A 21,779-nucleotide genomic window follows, 5' to 3' on the forward strand; every position below is an offset into this window, starting at 1 on the left:
GAATGCCAGTCTGGAAATTCAAATAAGCACAAAGAGGGACATGGCAAGTGAGTGAACTGCTCAATCAAATCAAAGTCCCCGCACAACAAAATGGAAAATAAGACAAAGAATGGAGGATGGAGGATGGAGGACGATGACGGAGGACAAATGGGAATATCGAGTCTGGGCTAGTGTCAGCAACACTCTCGTCATTATACAGAAGACATGAGAACCGTAAACTAAGCATAAGCCTAGATAAGACATCGAATGCACACATACACTGTAATTTGGGTCTAAGTCTTTGCAGTTGAACAATAACTCGATTTTCATAAATCATTTGTATGCGAATTCAGATTATTCTGATAGTTTCTTTGAATATAGTTATAAGTATAAGACTTGTACTATACAAAATTGGATTCATTTTATTAATGAATCAATTCGTTGAGACAATGCCTATTTTGAGTTTGAGCAAATACCTTACTCAAACTTAAATACCCAATTCGAATCAAGGGATAGAGAGAGAGAGAGAGAGAAAGAGCGCTTCGACAGAGCGACAAATGTAATCAAAATAAATTACGAGCGTGTAAGCAGCCTCCGGTGTCTATTAAGGGCAATAAAAGGAGAGCACCATTTGTTTAACGCAATCTCATTATTAGATGCGACCCAAAGCCGACGGCACAGCTGCTGCTGCTGCAGGTCCGTCTTCTTGACAGTGACAAGCACTGAGGTCAGACTTCCTGCTTTCTCTTTCTCTCTCTACACCTTATAATGTTGCTGATTATGCTGATGATAAGTAATTTTGTAAACTCGAGAACCGACGATGCCTGCAAAGCGGCGTTAATGCGCCCGTTGATTAGTCAGTGTTTTAGTTGGAGACACTTCGACTCAGTCCCTGTCCTCGAATCATTCTCGCTCGCTCTCTCTTCTTTTAAGGTGCCCTGACGAGCCGACAAGCCGACAAGCTCATTATGCCACCAACAATTTGATTAATTACCGCTGTCAGCCTGGTTGTATGCTACACTTTTTTATAATGACGCTGTCCTGCGGCTTCAGGTCGCTGCAAAGGATTTCTGCACTTCCGTTTTGTGCTTCTCTTTCGCGCATAAATTTTATGCAAAATTTAATTTACCTCTGGCCAAATTCTGGGCAATAATTTTTATGGCTAAACTTGCCGCTAGCTATTTTCCATGCTCTTACTGTTCAGGGACTTTATGTGTTTGACATTTATAAGCCCGGCTAGGGACTTGGGCTTCAATAATACTGGTATTATATTAGAGTTCGGTTCAAGCGGTTGACAGCACCGCAGAATTGTAACAATTTTAATACAAATTCAGAGAGATTCAAAGAGCGCAAATATATTCGTAAACATTATTCAAACAATTCGACGTATTTTAGTAAATATGTGTGCAAATTATAAACAAGCCAATTGTGAGTTTAATTTGAAAAAGGAACAAATTAAGCAAAAACATTGCATATCCAAAAATATCAAATAAACTACCAAAAACAAAAAGAAACTTCAACCAACGAATAACAAACATTTCAACTAAAAGTTGATGCAACAATGAAATTAGCATGTTCTACTCAGTTGTCTGTGCATATTTGTGTTCCTCTACTCGTCGTTGTTGTGTCTGTGGTCTTTGGCAAAACGCTAGCTGCCAGTGTGGAGAATGCGGTAATTGGTGATATTCGCGAGAAGTGGACCAATGACATCGACCAACAGCAGCAGTTACAGCCGGAGGTGGAAAATGTGGTGGCGAAGGCAAAGGCGACGAAGGAGAAGGAAAAGGAGAAGGAGCAGCTGCTGCAGTTGCCAGTTGAAGAGTATGACCACTCGATAGCCGCAAGACATCGTCATCATCAGCATCACAATCGACAGCATCAACATTTGCATCATCACCGTGCTCGAGTTCAAAAACAGAGTCATTACAAGGCGTTGGAAATGGAGCAGCGACTGCAGCAGCTGGGTAAACACTCGCATTGGCTGCACTGGTCCACAGTCACGCCCACTTCATCGCCCACCCCCTCGCCTGATTATGTGAACGATGAGGAGCTACTCGAGCAGCACAAGTATCAGCAACATGTGGAAAGCTTCGACTATAGCAACAATCATTTCGATTTGGACAATTATCAAAGCTATGCCAACCTCGATTTAGTCCCAGGCGCCTCGCCAAGATCGGGACGACATCGAGGACGTCATGTAACTCCCCACAACAACAACCACTTGCATAATGTGATGCTACCTATGACCTCTGAGGTAGGTGGCAAGTATCTGCGTTCGCTGCCGGACTCGGTGGACTATCTACAGGATCGTCTGTACGCAACGCTTGCCCAACGTCATTGGCCTGTCAAGCGGGAGGCCATTGTCGAGGGCGGTGTGATTCTGGGCGGCCTGATGATGGTGCATTCGCGGGAGGACAGCATAACCTGTGGCCCCATCATGCCACAGGGCGGCATTCAGGCCCTGGAGGCCATGCTCTACACCATCGATCGCATCAATGAGATGAATTTGCTGCCCAACATCACACTCGGTGCCCACATTCTCGACGACTGCGACAAGGACTCTTATGGCCTGGAAATGGCCGTGGATTTTATTAAAGGTAAGTCTGTTGCAGACAAGTACATTCTCGTATATAGTATGTGGGTGCATTGTGTCGTCACTTCTGGTAAGTTGTTTAACTTGCAGCAAGATTACGCGGAAATCCTCTGCAGTTGCAGCATTCTTTATTTGCAATTGACATTTACATATTAAATGTAGACATTTACATATTAAATGTAGACAAATGTATTTGGGATTCAGTAAGGTAGTTGCGTTTTATTGAATAACAGGTTAAGTTAAATTAAATTAACTACAATACGATTAAATCGGAAACAAATTGCCACAAACATGCACAAATTGTACGACTTCCTGTTCACTATAATAACAAAATATTAAATCTTTTATCAACGCAACTCTAAATCGGCTTATCAATTTGTGTAACAATTGTTTGTGTAATCAATTTGAAAATTTAATCAACATATAATGAGATATATGTATAATAAATATGGCAATATACTTAAAACAAAACCTGTTACATATTTAATAAAAAGAGAAATGCAAACAGTTATCTGTTTGAGTATACAAAATTATTTATAATTATTAATAAGTACATACATTTACAATTAATTTTAACGTATTAGTCCAACCAGATAGAATAAGTTCTTAAAGGGAATCATTACATACACAAAGATTGAGAATAACAAAACAAAGAAGTTAACTATCTAAAGTTGATGAAACTAATTGATTGAATGGAAAGTTAGCTATGAATGTGGTCAGAGAAAGTTCTGTCTGTTTGAAATTAAAAGATACATTTCTTTACATTTTCTATATAGTTATTTTCCTCAATCTTTAACTCGTTTAAATTAAACAAATAAATCTGTTTAAATTACATGTGATTTCATTACAGATTATTTTACTAAAACAAATAAAACCACAAACCTAAATAATCGTTCACAGACTAACAACGAAAGTAAACTTAATATTCTGTTTTTGTGATTATATTAATTTTTTTTATTGGTTGAATTAGAAGAAAGGTAAGGTGGATGTGCTACGATTAACTCAAGTACCTCACACTTTGTTAATAAACGAAATTAATAAATAAATTATTCGATTTCTGACTTAACTCATGCTCCAATACTAATATGCATAATTCCCCAAAGACAAAACGGCATTTATTGAATTTGAAATGCGACAGAAAAAAAGGAAGAATATTAAACAAAGGCGTCGGTAAATTGAGTGTTATTAAAGTCCCACGAGTCGAAGACAACAAAAATTAAGTGCGCCGCTGGAGATCAACGCGACCGGAAGTAGGGAAGAGGTATGGGGGATGTGAAAACGTTGCCACATGGCCACATAAGTTAGCAACGCGTGTGGCACTTTGCCAGGGCACATAAACATGGCGCTTATTACATTTATCTAACAATAAAGAGGCACAGGAGCAACGGCAATGAGACAGCCGCAACGATCTATAATCAATTGAGCCAGAGCGAAAAGGACAAACGATTTGGTCGTCGCCCTTGTCCTTGTGATAGGCCTGAACATTTTCTAATCTCCATAATTTCATTATTTATGTGCTCGGCAAGGATTTATTTGAGCGACGCGCAGCAACGGAACGGGTAGCGGACTATGTTTCTCACATCTGACGTATGAAAAATATAATTTTCCAAGTCACTGAGTTATATTGACAGGATTAGGCATGCCGCAAACTATGAGCCAGTTGGCTCTGCTCTGTCTATTTATTCGGGCCAACAGCCTGAAACCAATACCCAAGTCATCATCACCGTCATTATCATCATTGTGGAGGCAACAATTGAGTAGCCCGACGTTGCCAACAGCCCCGATAGAGTTAATTAATTTGTATTTAAGTGCAGCTGCCAAAATGTGGGAGGTCTCAGTGCTATGCGTAGGGCGTGGCATACGTATAACAATATTATAGCCAATGTATTTAAGCTCACAGCAGTCTGGGTGTTTGCGTCTAGTTTGTGTGAATTAACTAGACAATAGTTTACTTTAATTGAATCACAAAAACAGATTCAGATAAACCCAGAGACTTTTCTCTACGGATATTGAATTTACTCTGGTAAAATTATTATTGAGATTGTACCAAGAATCAATTATCAAATCTTTCCATACGATGTTATATAAACAACAACAACAAAGCTTATAATTTATATTCAAATGCATATAAAATACCCCGGCAAAAAATGAAAACTCACGAATGGTTTAGCAAAGAAGCAACCAGCAGAAAAACTGTACCTAATTTAAAGCAAAATATGCAGAAAATATCAGATTTTTTATTCAACAAAAATAAAATTGAATAAAGAGTAACTATAATTATCAAAGAAAAAGTGTTAAGGTGGAATGTTTACAGCTCGCTCGTGCTGGGCACCTTTCATGACCTCACTTAATTAATTATTGCATTTGGCCGCAACAAACAGCAAGCATTAAAAAGTTTTATAATTAAAAAAGAGTGGAAAACAAAATTTGCAAACTTCAACACAAATATGCAAATGAACATTCCTACAAAAATATATAAAAAAAATATATATGTACTATATATATAAGATGACAAACTACCGTGGACAAGTTTTGCATAGCTGTTTGTTTTGTTTTTCTCATTTTACTAGCCGCAAAGAGTTTACTCAACTTCAAGCTGGTGACTGTTCATTTCCTTAGGTTAACTAAACTGGGAATTCAAAGTGATTAATAGTTTAATTTACGATATGGCAAATCACAAACTGATAAGCTTACAAAAAAGACCAAATTATTTACTTAATTAATAATATAGTATTAACTGAATTGTATCTTTCCTTAAAAATTCACATTTACAAAATATATTTTACAGTCTATAGATTTGTTAATCATAATCTATGTTTATTTATTAACAATATATTTATCTGCAGAACTTTTGCTCATCCACAGCTATCTGTTAATTATTCTCAATTAATACGACCTTAAATTTCTGTCTTTCAGGTTCAATTAGCAACATTGACGATGCTGAATACCACTGCAACAAAACACAAGTGCGCAAGGTTATTTCTGGTGTGGTTGGCGCTGCCTCCTCGGTGACATCTATACAGGTGGCCAATTTGCTGAGATTGTTTCGCATACCACAGGTAGGACTCCACAGCGTATACGTAACTTTTCCCATTGCATACTGTTTCGACAGTTTATGTTGCTCTCATTTCGAGCAACTTTTTGCAGCTGAGCCCAGAAAAATACTTGAAATTTGGCAGTGCAAACTTTTTGCAGTTGTAATTAAAAAGCACACAAAATTTGTCGCATGACGCTCAACGGGAAATTAGTTTTAGGAACAGAATGTGGCATTAAATTAGTTGGCCCTTAAGAGGCAACAAATCAAGCAGAGTGCAACAGCTGCACACAAAGAAAAAACCAACAAACATTGTCAAGGGCTCTCGGAAGTTTCCACAACCACTACCAGTTTAACTTCCGTTTCATTTTTGCGACATTCTCGACGGCGTCGTATGGTTGCCCAAAAGTCACGTTACTGGGGGAGATTGAGAAGCCGCTACGTGAGTAACTGCCAAAAGTCAATATACGACAGAATGTGGGAAAAACGCAGTATCTCAGAAGGCAAAAGTGCCGTAAAATGCACACGCACATAAATACACACACACACACATTTGTCATTCATGCACTGCAACTCGAAAAAGAACAGCTCTCAAATGGTAATAAATCAAAAGTGAGCATTTGATTGCAATTTCAGTTGAACATTTGATGGTTTGTAACCAAGAAAAACAAAGCAACCACATTTACACTGGCCACAGAATAAAGAAAATCCCGAAACTGGCGGAAAATACAAAGAAAATTTGAAGGTGGCCATTTGAAAAGGTAGCCTTAACATTTGACTGCTTTTTTATTGGCGTCTCTAATGTGTTTTTAAGCCAAAATTAAGGAGTTGACTTTAATGTGGATACTAAACAATCAAAATGATCTTGTAATTAAAAGAACTTGAGAGTATCTATATTTGAAAAGTAGATATAAGTACTTTTTAGAGTTGCTTATAAGATCTACTTGTTTCCACGAAAAGTCAGCTTTGATTTTCCAGCCATACAAAAACACACGCTAACACAGAAGAGTCTCTATTTGCACACCTCATTTAAATGCTTGAACAACTTTTCACAAAGCGGAGACTGCTTGCACAGCATTCTGAGAATTTCATTATCTGTCTCTAAGACTGCACAAACACTTGGCTGGAAAATTGTTGACAGCTTCAACCAAAACAAGAGGCAAAGAAAGCAGGAGGCAGGAGCAGAGTGCGCCCTGATGATAATGACACTTAATTAGAAATCAAGTAGTTGGCTAAACACTTGTAACTGGCAAAGCATCGCATCCAAGTGCCACAGGACATGTCCACACCAAGGATGCCTGCGCTTTTGAATTTCGACTGCAATTGCAATTGGTTTAATTGCCACGCCCCATAACCTTTGTACACCGTAGTGTTGCCGAAGACTTGGCAAATGCCACGGCGTTAATTTGTGCGTGAAATTGGATTTTAGTGGCTTCAGTTTTCGCACCCAGAAAACTTTCAAAGCAGTGTCGACAAACAGACGCTCAGCCGGGAAATGGAAAGAGGGGAAAATAGTGTCGGGTTTTGATTTTGACTTGTCTGCAGTGTCTGTGAATTCGATGGCTTCTGCGGTTCGTTGCCTTTCCAGCTTTGCAAAATGAAGCGAATAACTATATCTGAGATGACAGCTGTTGAGCGGAAAGCAGAATTATATTTTCAGAATGCTGTTGGAAATGCTTTAGAAAAGATAAGCTTCTATACACAACTAGAAAAGACAAAAAGAAGAAATCCAAACATAAAATGTGTGCACACATGCATACAATATTTAACGCTGAATTTAAAAATATAAATATTTCTGTGTGTGCAACCAAATTGGTAACTTCATATTTTTATGTCCAATTTAGCTAAGTTAAATGCCTTGCCAGCGTCGCAGAAAACTGTAGAATCTCAGTTACATTTTTATTTATTTTTTCACTCGTAGTATGCAATTTTGTGAATTTTGTAACAAAATACATTCCTTTAAAATGTTGCATGCTTGTGCATGTATTTTGCAGGTCTCCTACTTCTCCACCAGCCCCGAGTTGAGCAACAAGCAACGCTTTGAGTATTTCTCACGCACCATCCCCTCCGACCACTACCAGGTGAAGGCCATGGTTGAGATTGTTAAGACCATGGGTTGGACCTACGTTTCGATTATCTACGAGGAGAGCAACTATGGAATCAAGGTAAGTGCTTTGAATACAACTATTTATATAATATCTCTTTACACAACCTCAACTAAATTTCAACAAATTGAGTTTAAGAATGGAAAATACAATAAAATATAATTTTATCTTTAGTTAGATTTTTTTTAATATTGAAGCATCTTCAAAAATAGTATTTGTGCTTAAAGAATCTGAGAAAACAGAAAAGCAATTGAAATAATATTATATTTTTGTCGTATAAAATTGAAGCAAGGCGTGAAACAAACCATTTTTATTCCGGGTTCTTGTAGTTGCATTTTTGTCGACAGTTTCATTTGGAGAGCCTCAATTTCATTTTTTGTGCCTTGTGGAGAGCTCTCTCTGTTTTTGTAGTGTTACAGGGTGGTTGCCACTTTTAAGTGGAATGTGAGCCAAGACTGCCGAGAGCTTTCACTTCGCCAAAGTTGTTATAGTATAGCAATTTTTGTTTTCATTGTGTACGTGTCGTTGCAGGCATTTGAGGAATTGGAGGTGTTGCTGGGACGCCATAACATTTGTATTGCCAATAAGGAGAAGCTCGTCAAGGATTCAGGAGTGGCTGAGGATATTGCATACGATAATATTGTGCAGAAGCTGCTGACGAAACCGCTTGCTCGAGGTAAGTGCCACCAAGTGCCACCAAGTGCACCAGCTGCAACAATAACAGCTTGAAGTAATTAAAAAATAAGTTGTTCTTTTTCGAATTTAAATGCCAACGGAAATTGTCCAAAAGTTGCAACTTCCTCGTTGCACTAGAGGCGTATCTCGAAATCTGCTTAAATTAAATGCGAATTTTTAAAACATCACTGCCGACAGTTTATTCTGCTGTTTTTCCCCCCTTTGCACTTTTTGTCTTTTACCAGTTTGACACCGTTTTCATTTGCCAACGCAACTTTCCCGCGCAGAAAATAAAAATGTTATGTCAGGCGACTTTGCAAATGACAAAATAAACAACTAAAGGGCGTTGAAAATTGCTGAACTGGAGTTCTTCTTTATAAAAACTATACTATAAAAAAAGCAAACAACATAAAGCCCAAAAAAAAGTCATTAACTGGGAAAACGTGTTGAGGGAATTTGGCTTATCGTGGTCTTATCATCTGAACGAAAAAAACACTGTAAATGATCTTAATTAAATCTGAAACTTACCAACAGGAAAGTACTGAGTTGTAATAATTTTATTTGAGCTTTTTTTAGTGTGATAATGTTTATTAACAAAACTATCTTCAACACAAATATTAACAAGCCTATTTATTTTTGGTAAGTGCTTTTATTTAATTTTAAAGCAATCAAAAAACGATAATACCATCAATACAAGAAATATCAATAATTGCATTGATAAACACATCACTAGTATAGTAGATAGAATACTTAGGGCCAAATTATGCAAATTTTTTACATATGTAAAATGTAAATCAAAACTTCAAATAAGTTCTTCAAATAGTCAAAGCTTGGATATATTCTATATTGTGAATAACATGTCACGAACGAAAACAATTATCTAATTAACAATGATTTGTGCATTGAAGTGAATCTTGTGTCTGCTTCAGTTATTTTTATATGCTTGACAAATACAATTAGAGCAATTAGTATAACTGGATAAATGTTTATTTAATTGTATTTGTTATTTGTTGAATTGAATATTAAACATGCTCTAATAATACTTAAAGGCCTTTTCTTTATTCTTGATGTTAATTTCAACAAAAACAATAATGAGAACGTCAATTAAGTACGAAATTTAAATCAACAACCCAATAAAAATATAAACAATATCAAGTGCAAATAATAGCAACAAAAGACGTCGATGAAATCAAATATTGCGAGTGAAATACAGTAAAATAAATACAACACAATCGAGTCTCATTCGATACTTAATTAAATTAGCACAGAGAGAGGCAGAGTGGGAAGAGAAAAGTGGCGAAAGTGAAAGTCAACCTAACCTAAAGATAATTGGTGAGGTCCTTGGTCAAGCTGTTGTTCTTCTGCCAGCAAAGTGTTGGCCACAACTTAACAAAATACAAACAATAAGTGAGATATTCTCGGTCTTCATCTCCATCTCCATCTACATCTCAGTTTCTTTTCAGTTGTTTCCATATACTTTGGCCCCAGTGCTGCTAATGATGGACCAGACCACACCAGACCAGGCCAGAGACAGGCAAAACTGTCAGTTTTATTGACGCCTGACTCTCGATGGTCAGTCAGGACACACAAACAGGGACACAGAGTACAGGGGGTTACTCACTTGCTGATGTTACTTTCATTGTTATAATTTTCATTGTTATGGACAGAAAAACTGGTGCTGACACTCTTCATTCTCACCGTTTTCTCAGGGTCCTGTGCCGACTGCACTTGTCACATCTTATCAGCAAAGACAGTTTCGCCTTGCTCCATCCTCATACTTGTCCTCATCCGCATCCACATCCACATCTTCATCCAAGCTCTCTTTCTCCATCCTTTATCGTCTCATTGACGCTTTTGTTTCGTGTCATAATTTTGCCTCACTTTCGGGCTCTCTGGATGCTTTGTCTTCCTCTTGCCCTGCGCCAGCTTGTCCCATGGCAAACTTATCGATTTGCTTTTGTGTCCAGCTGAAAGTTAAGCGAAACTTAATCAGGCGCAGCCGAAACAGCTGCACAAAGCAAAACTTGAGGACGCCTTAATGCTTCAATGTTTTCCATTGGACTTACACTCAAGCACTCGCTTTTGTTCTATATGACTGGCCAGCTGAGTGTTCTCGATAGTGAACAACTTCTACAGACATGCCCATGTACCCAAGTGTACTCGTATAACTTAGCTAGTGGCTTAATGTGGTTGTGCCTAGATATACTTAAAGTTAACTTCTATGAAAGCAATGCTCTGGTTTACCTTTGACTGCCGGGCAATTGCAAACTTCAATCTTCGTGATTGACTGAGAAACTTTGTGTTCCTGCATTTTCCTATTTTCATTTGCTTCCCATCGTTAGCCACGTTAGCAAAAATTAATCAAGAGCAGCATATTTCGTGGGAAAATTCTCGGCAAGGAAATTTGGGATCACTTGAAAAAACTGTGCTTGCATGTTTCACTCACTAAATTCAGTACTAACGTTTTTAACGGGAATGTTATTTTCTTAGCCCAAACATTCTATATTTAGTGTTGCCAATTAAACAGTGTAACTATTTTATATACATCTTTGTTTCTGTGATTACGATTTTTTCCAAGCTTACAGAAATTTTCTTAATAATTTTTTGAGATCGATTTTATCACAGAGGAAAGTACAAATCTGTGTAAAATGTGAACTAAAAGTTTACAAATATATCACATGTCTTGGAATGCTGAAAATAAATCGTTATATATACATAGATTTTTTTACTAAATTTAGCTAAGCGAAATCGCAACGATAAATTCAAGTGAACTTGTCGAAATACGGTAAAGAGCAAAAACATGTTACAAACCCAAAAAAAAAAAAAAAACACTCACATAAACACGCACACACATTCGCACAGGGGGAGCGCATTAGAATCCAAAGCTTACCCTCGTTGGCAGCTAGAAGTCACAGTCACAGTTACAGTCACAGAAACAGTTACTGTTTGGAGAATAATTTTTCAGATAATGACATCACACTCACATGTATGCAAAAATTAGGGCAAAAATACTTTGTCATTTTGATTAATCATCTGACGAAATGAGCTAAAAATCAAGGGAGTTCCCTCCCTCTAAATTGTAGGTAAAAAGCGTCAAATCACAAATCACAATAAATAATGATTGCGTAGATGAACCCTTTTGCAAAAGATTAGCAGCGACTTTCGATACTCAGTGTATGATTTTAACGACTCCTGATGGCGCTTTTATGCAAATCAATAGACGCCACACACGATTCAATGTCATTGGCCCGAATGGCTTGAGCAATTGCGGCGCCATGTGCTTTTCATTGACAGTCGACGCTGATTAATGACATGCATAAAAAGCCGAGACGGTAATTATTTTTAATATATTTTCAGGCAGTCTGTAACTGGCATTTGATTAATATTTGCAAATCAATTCGTCTACATAGAAAATTCTAAATACCAAAATATGTGTGTTTGACCAAGAGATACCCTGTACTCTTACTAACTACCTTAAAGTCACTTTCGAAGTGAATTCAGAGACAAAAAAACAACTGGACTGCCGATCAGAATAATAACTTTTTATTTATTAATTTTATTTTAATACATTAATGTATTCATACCCCTTTATATTATTTGATTTATGCGAGGCATTTAAGGAAATTAAATGATATTTGAATTATAATTGTGTACCACAGGGCGTATGAGTGACGCAGTTTGCGTTTGCCTTTACTTAAATTTGATTTTGAAAAATGAATTTATTTTGGTTTTCTTTTTGATGGTTTCTCATGTTAAATGTCAAAAAGTTTTAGCAATAAACCATTGAAGCTGTAGATGGGGCGTGTTTCGGGCTTGAAAACTCATTTTTCACACTTTGGCATTGCCAACTGTTGGGCGTGTCGAGAAGTGTATAAATCAAGTAAAATTAATTCATTCAGAGCAGCGTATCAAAAGTTCAGCTTAAGCGATTTTAATTTGTCTACAATTAAACGGAGGACATTCCCTGCAACAACAACAAAAAGAATGGATTTACAAATATCGAGTATTCTAAAAGACTTTTTTCTTTTTAAGTGTCAAAGCGGAAGTATGGATAAAATAACGCAGAATCAAAATACTATAGAGAACAAATAATTATAAAGTTTATTATACATCATTACTAAGCATACTTATTGGTGTTTTATTCAAGCAAACGGTCTTCTCTTTTTCATAGTTATTTAAAATATGCCAATACTTTAAAATTATGTCAATGTTTATTGAGGCCTTAATCAGATTACATGACTACCTTGAAGCGTTGAAAAGTTATACAAATAAGATCACATTGCAACGGAAAAAGACACCAACATCGACAGGGACTTAAAATTTAATTACAGAGAAAAAGTCATCCTGAAATTAAATAAATTTGTGCAACATATAATTGAAAGTCGCTCACACAGATGCAATGCTTGGCTTGCTGAATGTTTAATTCAATTAAATGCAGTTTTTTTATTTGTATTCTCCTCTTCTCGTTCTCTTTTGGGGCAATAATTAATATTGAAAATGGATATGGAAATGGAAATGGAACAGGTGCCATCATTTTCGGATCGGATCAGGAAGTGCGGCAAGTGATGCGTGCTGTGAGGCGGTTAAATGCAACAGGCGCCTTCTCGTGGATTGGCTCCGATGGCTGGAGTGCACGGAATCTCGTTTCGGATGACTATGAACCGGAGGCAAGTAACAGAGATTACTGTGTGGCGGCTGTGCTGGTCCAAATTATATGTTTAAATGTGCGGGAAAGTGTGATTAATGAATCGCATGTCGACTGCTGTTGATGTGCCACGCCCATAGATGAGTGACAGGGGCGTCTGGTGACATGACACCAACTACAAATTTATAAATGATGTGCAGCAGACAAAAGAGCGGAAACAAGCCGAGTTGCGACGAACGGAGCAGACAAAATGTTGCCCATGATGAATTATGGTTTAATTGAAATAAATTGTGTGTGCTTGGCAAGGGCGTGGCAGTGGTAAATTTATTTAGCCCATCAACCATTATCCACCACCAATCAGTTAAGGGGCACCCTGTGCTCACCCAGCACTTTAGTGGCCACAGCGACTGAACATAAATTAATTACGCATACGCAACGTGCGCGCATGTTATTCTTTCTCTATTTTCTAGGTGGAGGGCACACTGTCCGTGCAACCACAAGCTAATCCTGTTCACGGCTTCGAGGAATATTTTCTTAACCTCACCGTGGAGAATAACCAACGCAATCCGTGGTTTGTAGGTACGCGCAAATGTCAATGTCTTTCGAAAGCCGGGTCACTTCTGTTAATTACGTGTATGTAACCTGCAATTACAGAATTCTGGGAGGACCACTTTCAATGCCGCTATCCGGGCAGCACCAGCACACCCTATAACAACTACACCCGCAGCTGTACCACAAAGGAACGCTTATCCCGACAAAATACGGACTTTGAGGATCAGCTGCAGTTCGTTAGCGATGCGGTAATGGCATTTGCGTATGCCTTAAGGTAAACTAATTACAAACAACATGCACTCAATGATTCCCGCAGCAAACATTTCTCTTCAATTGGTCCAATCATTGCAGGGACATGCATCGGGATTTGTGTGGCGGTCGACCTTCGCTCTGTGACGCCATGAAGCCAACCAAGGGAGCTGATTTGCTCAAATATTTACGTAAAGTTGAATTTAAGGGTAAGTTGAATAACAACGAGTTTACACAATAAACAAAGTGTGGACATTGGGAAATTCAATTTGACAGTGTTGACAGCAAACAGCATCGATCTAGTAATCGATAAAATGTACCTCATTACACAACAATATAGTTTGTAAACTGATTAACGAATCATTATAATTACTCATAATTCGAAATAAAATATTAAAGAAAATCCTATATTAACTATAACCGAAATCTAAATGCTTAACAAAATCCACGTAAGAGGATTTCAGATAAAACGTTTAAAATGGAACAGACTGTGAAGATTTGAGTATTAATATAACACTTGAGACTTAAGAGAAGTTTAATAGAATAAGTTGACCGGACCCGAGCTTACTGTTTAGCTTTCCAATTTATGTTTGAGTACGATGTCGCAAGAATTGCGTATATAATTCATGTGGTTATAACCGAGAAGTACCGAGCTACTATCGACACATTCTTAGTCGTAGTCGTGGTCTTAGTCATACTCAAAGCTTTCGAGTGGAAAATTGACTTGCTTGTCATCGTCATTGAACTCGATTTGAAATTCAATAAATTATAGAAGAAAGCTCGAGCCAAGGCAAGTTAGGCCAACTGGCAGTCTGGCGCAAAACGCGCAAATTGTCAATTTTCTGATAAGCAGAAGTAGTAGAAACAGCCTTAGGACTTGGGCCAAGTTCCTGGGCGTCGGGCCGTGAACGCATTTTAACCCCATGTACGATATTTATTGTGCAGGCCTCAGCGGCGATGATTTTCGCTTCGACGTAAATGGCGATGGACCCGCTCGCTACAATATCATCCATTTCAAGCAGTCCGTGGCGGGCCAGTACCGCTGGGTCAAGGTGGGCGAGTACTACGAGGGAGAGCTTCGTTTAAACATGTCCGGTAAGTACTCGACAAACACGTTAGACACGTTAGACACTAGACACGTAAAGTGTGCAACAAGTAGAGCTGATACATTTACGTTATCGACATTCCAGAGGTAAAGTTCAAGCTGTTACATCCGAAGCCACCGGAATCCGTTTGCAGTTTGCCCTGCCAGCGGGGACAGGCGAAGAGCTACCTTGCGGAGGGGAGCTGCTGTTGGCACTGCTTCAATTGTACAACTTATCAAGTAAGTGAAACTACAGTCCCCTACAACTATCATTCATTTCACTATTACGAATGAGCACAACGAGGATATCAACTCGAATGCAATGCATTCAGCTGGTCGCCTGATTTTAGATTACGAGTAAATGCAGGCTGGATAGGAGGATAGGGGGATTGGGGGCTAGGGGTCTAGGGGTCTAGGAGTCTAGAGGGAAATTGCCAAGTTAAGAAAGTAGCTCAAGTTTTGTAATTTATTTGCAAGGCTTTTGTCGTGATTGAAATGTAATGTTGTGAATTATTGTGAGAGCAAGAGAATGAAAAGGTTCAATGCTCAATGTCCAGGGCCATAAAAAAGCAATGCGAAAAATGGGTGCACTTGTAGAAAGGACTGAAAAAGAACAGCGTCAAATGAGAAAATTAAATTGAAAAACGAGCTGCATCATTCATTTAAAGCGAACACTATTAACAGCACTCAAATTCGTTTTACTTGAATGAAAATTCGACCAATAATATTTCAATTTATGATCAATTGAAAATAATTATCTCAAATACTTTTTGGAAACACAGCGTCTGTTATTTATTTATGCTTTGTCATAATTAAAGTGTGAAGTTCTGTAATAACCTTTAGCATTAAATGAAACACTTAATCTACTTCTGACTTACTTTGTAGTTCCTTTTCATGTTTAAGCAGATTCTCTTCGTCATTGATTACCAACTGCATGTCATTCAATATTTGTTCATTTGCAGATTCGCCATCCGGATGATGAGACACATTGCCTCGTCTGCCAGCTGGGCACCCTTCCCGATGCACACAAGGAATACTGTCGCCCCATACCAGAGGTGTACCTCAGACCCGAATCCGCTTGGGCAATTGGAGCCATGGCGTTCAGTGCAACAGGCATATTGATAACGCTCTTTGTTGTGGGCGTGTTTGTCAGGTAAACAAGTGTTACTCTCTCTCTCTGTCACTCACTCTCTCTCTCTCTGTAAGATTTAAAGTTTTGGGCGTGTGTGTGGCAATTATAAAGTTTTCTGTCTTTGCACAAGTTGCAGGGTCGTTGTGGGAGAAGTTTATTTAATTGGGGCAGCAGTGCGATTCAATTATAGACTATCAGGCTTGTTCTATATATCTCCAACCAACCAAAATCTGTGGTCGTTGCTCCAAAAGTCGAGTAACCAATGCTTTCAAATGTCTTAATATATCTCCAAATATTTAACGAAGCTTAAAGTCTATTGAATTTCATGAATTCAATTCATAAATTTATTTAATTTTAAATGAATTGATTTTAAAGTTTTATTAATATTTGAGATACCATACTATAATTCTGGGATGATTCGTAAAATATATTTTACAACTGCAATAAACTAAACTAAATGCAAAGAGGACATTTTATTTCATTTTTTAAAGTAGTTTAAATACATTTATTTCTACATAAATCGTCATCGAGTTGAGGGAACAGATTAATTGAAAGCTACGCGTACTTAAAAAGTATACTTAATCTTTAACAATAAAACATATTAATTATTTATCTATCTGTCTCTTTCTGTCTCAATCCCCATCACAGGCACCATGAGACGCCCATAGTGCGTGCCACTGGTCGAGAGTTGAGTTACATTCTGTTGGCTGGAATTTTCATGTGCTATGGCGTGACCTTTGCCCTTGTGCTTAAGCCAACAAACATTGTTTGTGCCATTCAGCGGTAAGTGTGTTCGTCTTGGTCTATTTACTTTAAGCTATTCTGTAGTATTTACCTATTTGACGCTTTGCAGTTTTGGAGTGGGCTTCTGTTTTACGGTCGTCTACGCAGCATTGTTGACCAAAACGAATCGCATTGCTCGCATCTTCAAGGCGGGAAAGCAGTCGGCCAAACGACCCTCATTCATTAGTCCAAAATCGCAGTTAGTGATTTGCACGTGTCTTGTCTTTGTACAGGTGAGCAATGACATAGGAGACGCAGTTCATGGCCTTTGATTCAACTATGATGCGGACATCTTCACTCCCTTTGTATCTCGATATCTCTGTACCTCTGTCTCTCGTTGCAGATACTCATTAACGGAGTTTGGATGGTGATTGCTCCCTCACATGCGATGCATCATTATCCGACACGCGAGGATAATTTGCTTGTGTGCGACTCGTACATAGATGCCTCCTATATGATTGCGTTCTTTTATCCCATTGTCCTGATTGTGGTATGCACCGTTTATGCGGTGCTCACCCGTAAGATACCAGAAGCTTTTAATGAATCCAAGCATATCGGTAAGCTCACTCCCAGCATACATATTAAATTGCATGCTACCCATAAACTGGCACTTTAACATTAGCTAAGCTTATGAAATGGTGAATCAAGTACCGAAATAAAAGATATTCTTTTTCGGAAGATTCAAATGACTTTTTTTATATAACTAAATTACGAAATGTGACAGTTTCTGAAATGTGAATTCCTGAATTCCCATATACAATATAATTTAAGTTCTATTTTATGTCTTTTTATTAAATCTAAATATGAATTTAATACAATTTAATTCAAATTTAAGGCTTTTCCAATTAAAATATAATTGTGACATTTTAAAGTTATGTTATTCTAAAAAATTATCTTAAAAGATGTTTATTGGCAACAATAATATTACTTAATACTTCCGTTAATTAAAAATTGAATCCGTTTATTAAAAACTTAAAATCCTTAAGAAATTCAGAGGATTAATATAGTTGTCCTATTTTTCATATTAATGTAATTATTCCAGGCTTTACCATGTACACGACCTGTGTTATTTGGCTGGCCTTTGTCCCATTATACTTCGGAACAGCCAATCACGTGCCATTGCGAATTACGAGCATGTCGGTGACTATAAGCCTGTCGGCCAGTGTGACGATTGCGTGTCTGTTCTCACCAAAGGTAAGATATCTACATTAACAATTTATTTTATTTCTTCGAATGTCTGGCAATGAGTTCGCGAATTGTCAGTTGCTGTTAATTGCTTTCATTTGTAATTATTAAGAAAGTGATTGTCTCATGCTATCATCTAATTTCATTTACGCTGCAAAACAGACGAAGTTATCTGTTACTTTGAGAAAGTTTTGATCGTCTGAAGTATAAGAAAAATGAAGGCAATTTTCATAAAATGTTCTAAAGAAGATATTTAATACAGGGTATTTCCAAGTCGCTCACCCACAGCCAAAGTTAAACTCATAGTTCGTAGTACAATGTTTCTTTTCGCACTTTGTTGCATTTTCAAGTCTCCAATCAAAGCAGCAATTAAGAACTATTAAACATCTGAAGACTGCTGCAATTTCTACCTCCCATTGGGAGGAGCTCATGGCATGCGAGAAAACATTTTTAATAACGTTCATTATTGGTGATTAAGCTGCTGCGGCAAACTGCAAGTCAAGCTTAATATCTCCAGTAATTTATGAACGCAGTATGTCTTCGCTATTATCCCCACTCTTTATCATTGTGGACTCTCTGCAACTACACTGTGTGCATTAAAGTTTCCCAACAGCTTAGCTAGACAGTTTAAGAATTTACAGCTTGCTGAATATATGCAGAAACTAAAACTTTAAGCATACTAATAAGTATGCTGATAAGCTGTTATTCTTCACCAGTTCTTTTTTAATAATTAAAAAATTATAGCAATAATTATTAATAGACCTATCAATGCAGAAGAAGAAAGACTGTTCACAAAAATAATTAATAAAAGAATTTACTAAGTAAGAAAACTTTCCTTTATCTTACTTTAAATGAGAACGTTTATTGAAATAGTTTGTTTTCCATGCTGAAAATTCCCTCCAGTTGGTATGAAATGTAAAATATGCAATAAATACTAAACGGCGGTGTAACGTAACTTTCCTTCGTTCTGAGAATGGCTCGAGGGTCACACATTGCTATCAGATGTCACATAATGCACACTTTGCTCCAGATACATACACACACACACACATATACACACCTGCCAAGCTGGCTGCCATAAACACCTCAAGCCATAAAAATGCAATTTAGTATTTGCTGTTTTATCAACTGCAAAAAACAGAACAATAACAAATAGCCGAGCACAAAACAACAGGGATCACTGAACCATGGCAAGCAAACTAGATTCTGCCTTTGCTTTTGCCACTGCCACTGCCCCTGCCACGCCCACAACTCCCTTGTGCCTAAGAGGGTTGGGCCAACTAGTGAGCAACTTCCGAGCATTCATTCTTAGCAAGTTGGTGCTGCCTTTTATGTATTTCCTTGCCTGCCGCCTTGTCCGTTCTCTTGTCCGTGTCGATGTCCGACTGTCCTGTTTCCTGAGCGGTGTTCCGTTGTTTGTTTGTAAAAGAAAAACAATAAAAAACGGCGGCAAATGGCAGCCAAACAATGTCACGCCAAGTCGGAAATGGTCTGGCCGTTACGTAACGCATGAGCTTAACGTTTACGTTACGTTACGTCGAGTCTGAGTGGACGCGTAAAGAGCGTTGACAATTTAATGGCCCAGAGTTGTTGAGCGTCGTCTTGGTGTCAGTGTCCTTTGATGATAATTAGCGCTGCTACAAAAACAAAGGGGAAATTACTAATGTCATGCAAGAGTATTGGGGGCGAAACATCAAAACCATAACTACTATATTGTACAACTGAGTTCAAGTAATATGCGTACAATGGGGCGTATGATTAATGAAACGCCAAGACGAGAGTAGGCCAAATTTCAGCTGAAACTGTTGAAAAGAAAACCTTTCCATTTTCCGTTTTCCGTTTTATTTCCACTCTGTAGCTCTACATAATCCTCGTACGGCCGGAGCGTAATGTGCGTCAGAGCATGATGCCTCCTCGTTATGGTAACATGCATCGCACGGCGGGCACAGGTCCGTCCTCGATGATGGCTGCAGCGGTTGTAACGGCTGCCACGTGCGCACAGGAAGAGAACTTGCAAAAACATATCACGCCCACGGATACAGGTAGGTTTATATCTTGTTCTTGGCTGCAATGACTGGCCAATATGTGATTTTGGCTAATCTCTTGCAGAGCACTCGATAAAGGCCAAAAAACTATGCGAAATGGCCACACAGACGATTGCATTGTCGAGCATACTCACATCCTTGGACAGCAATGCCTACAATCAAATACCCTATGCCGATCAATTTGTGCCAAATAATACAACAACCGTCACGCCCAATGCTCCCAATGCTCCCAATGCCACAGAGGTCAGTCAGGATGAGCAAGTGGTGTCCAATAACAACAAAATCAATCAACAGCAGCATGGCCAGTCGAGTGTTGCTGTTGCAGGCGGAACAGCAAGTAATCATATTGCCAGCAGCAATCCAACAACGGTAGCAACAACAGCTGCAACAACAACCTTGGCTACAATGAGTGTAACGGATGCAACAGCAACATCATCGGACGTCACAACAAATGGCAGCAGGAGAGCTCCTGTGTTGCAGACAAATTTATAGCTAAACGCACAGCAATTGCAACAGCAGCTGCTGAGGGAGCAGCAACGTCAGCAACAGCAACAGCAACAACAAGTTGAGATGGATCCACAGGATCAACCACAAGCACTTGCAACTGAAGGTGCTGCCAGCAATAGCAATTTCAGCGATGTTGCAAGCAACGGCAGCGGCAGCGGAAGTGCCACAACGATCGGCAACGGAAGCAGCAAGAAACGTTCCGCCATACCTGTTTAAAGTGTGACCAGACAGGAACAGTAAAGGTATCTATAGATAGAAATACACGTATATAAATACTTAAGTAAATGCGAAGCAAGTAAAACTAAGCGACTTAGAGACGGGTTAGTGGCTGGCGGTTGAACTTTTAAACAATAAATCAAGAATTAAATCAAATAAAATTTACATTTGCTTAACAATTGTATTTTCGTATTGATGCTAATTGAAAAATTTGCTATTCAATTGTGCTTCCTGCCTCCCGTTAGTTAATACGAATATCTGTCGATTTTGTCGGCAGATACTGATTGTAAATTTACAATTTACAATTTACAATAAAACCCAACGAATGAACGAAAAAACACAAATAAAATACTAAATGTCAGCCAGATTTAATTGAATAATTTCAGATTGCGAATTGCGTAAAATAATTTAAATGTTTTATGTAACGATTAAGCTTAACTAGTCATAACTAGCACGTGGTTTGGTGGCAATCGCAGCAAAAAGCAACCAACAAAAAAAAAAACAAGAAAAAATGTGATATAATTTCAAAAATGTGTGTTTTCTGAAACCAAAACTAATCTCGAACTTATACTAATTGTTAGCATAAGTTGAAAAACATTTAGCATTAAGACACACATCTAAGTCTACTTGTACTCGCACTGTTACAAAGGGGTTGCTCAACAACAATACGTGTACTTGCAACACCTGCAACCCTTATGCAACTTAGCAGCAATGGCGGCGTCTCTAACAATTTAATTTACTTTGTTGTTTGAGCCCAGCAACATTGTAGATTTAATTGTAAGGTGTGAATCCACTGACGTCAAAGGAAGGCATTATAATTATAAGTTGTATATACACCGAAAATACTTAGTTAGATGTTCTCTTATTTTGTACTCTATACAATATTACGTATACGTACCGCAGTTTTGCATTTCCACAAGCACGAGAAACTTATCTACGAGCATGAGAAATGTTGTAAGAAATTTTAGGTGATAACATAACAGCACGTAAATAAT

At 38.0% G+C, this 21,779-nt stretch overlaps 1 protein-coding gene across 1 annotated transcript; it reads left to right on the forward strand.

Annotated features, from left to right (window-relative positions):
• The first annotated feature begins 1,540 nt into the window (after nt 1-1,540).
• On the forward strand, nt 1,541-20,894 carry LOC117782827 (metabotropic glutamate receptor 2). Its single transcript, XM_034619877.1, has 18 exons — nt 1,541-1,717; nt 1,898-2,576; nt 5,489-5,631; nt 7,601-7,771; nt 8,243-8,387; nt 12,911-13,053; nt 13,502-13,610; nt 13,686-13,857; nt 13,935-14,041; nt 14,778-14,927; nt 15,023-15,156; nt 15,879-16,069; nt 16,697-16,831; nt 16,902-17,064; nt 17,175-17,388; nt 17,874-18,025; nt 19,875-20,058; nt 20,126-20,894. The coding sequence occupies exons 1-18, from the start codon at nt 1,541-1,543 to the stop codon at nt 20,551-20,553; spliced, it is 3,597 nt and encodes a 1,198-aa protein (XP_034475768.1). The 3' UTR covers nt 20,554-20,894.
• Nucleotides 20,895-21,779: the final 885 nt, after the last annotated feature.

Source organism: Drosophila innubila (genome assembly GCF_004354385.1).
Source record: "Drosophila innubila isolate TH190305 chromosome 2R unlocalized genomic scaffold, UK_Dinn_1.0 1_C_2R, whole genome shotgun sequence".
In the NCBI taxonomy this organism is placed as follows: domain Eukaryota; kingdom Metazoa; phylum Arthropoda; class Insecta; order Diptera; family Drosophilidae; genus Drosophila; species Drosophila innubila.

Bases quoted from the DNA above. Each gene is read 5' to 3' on its own strand.
- LOC117782827 (XM_034619877.1), top strand. From the start codon at position 1,541: ATGAAATTAGCATGTTCTACTCAGTTGTCTGTGCATATTTGTGTTCCT. The intron at 7,772-8,242 runs GTAAGTGCTTTG...GTGTCGTTGCAG, and splicing joins AGAGCAACTATGGAATCAAG to GCATTTGAGGAATTGGAGGT. The intron at 16,070-16,696 runs GTAAACAAGTGT...TCCCCATCACAG, and splicing joins GTTGTGGGCGTGTTTGTCAG to GCACCATGAGACGCCCATAG.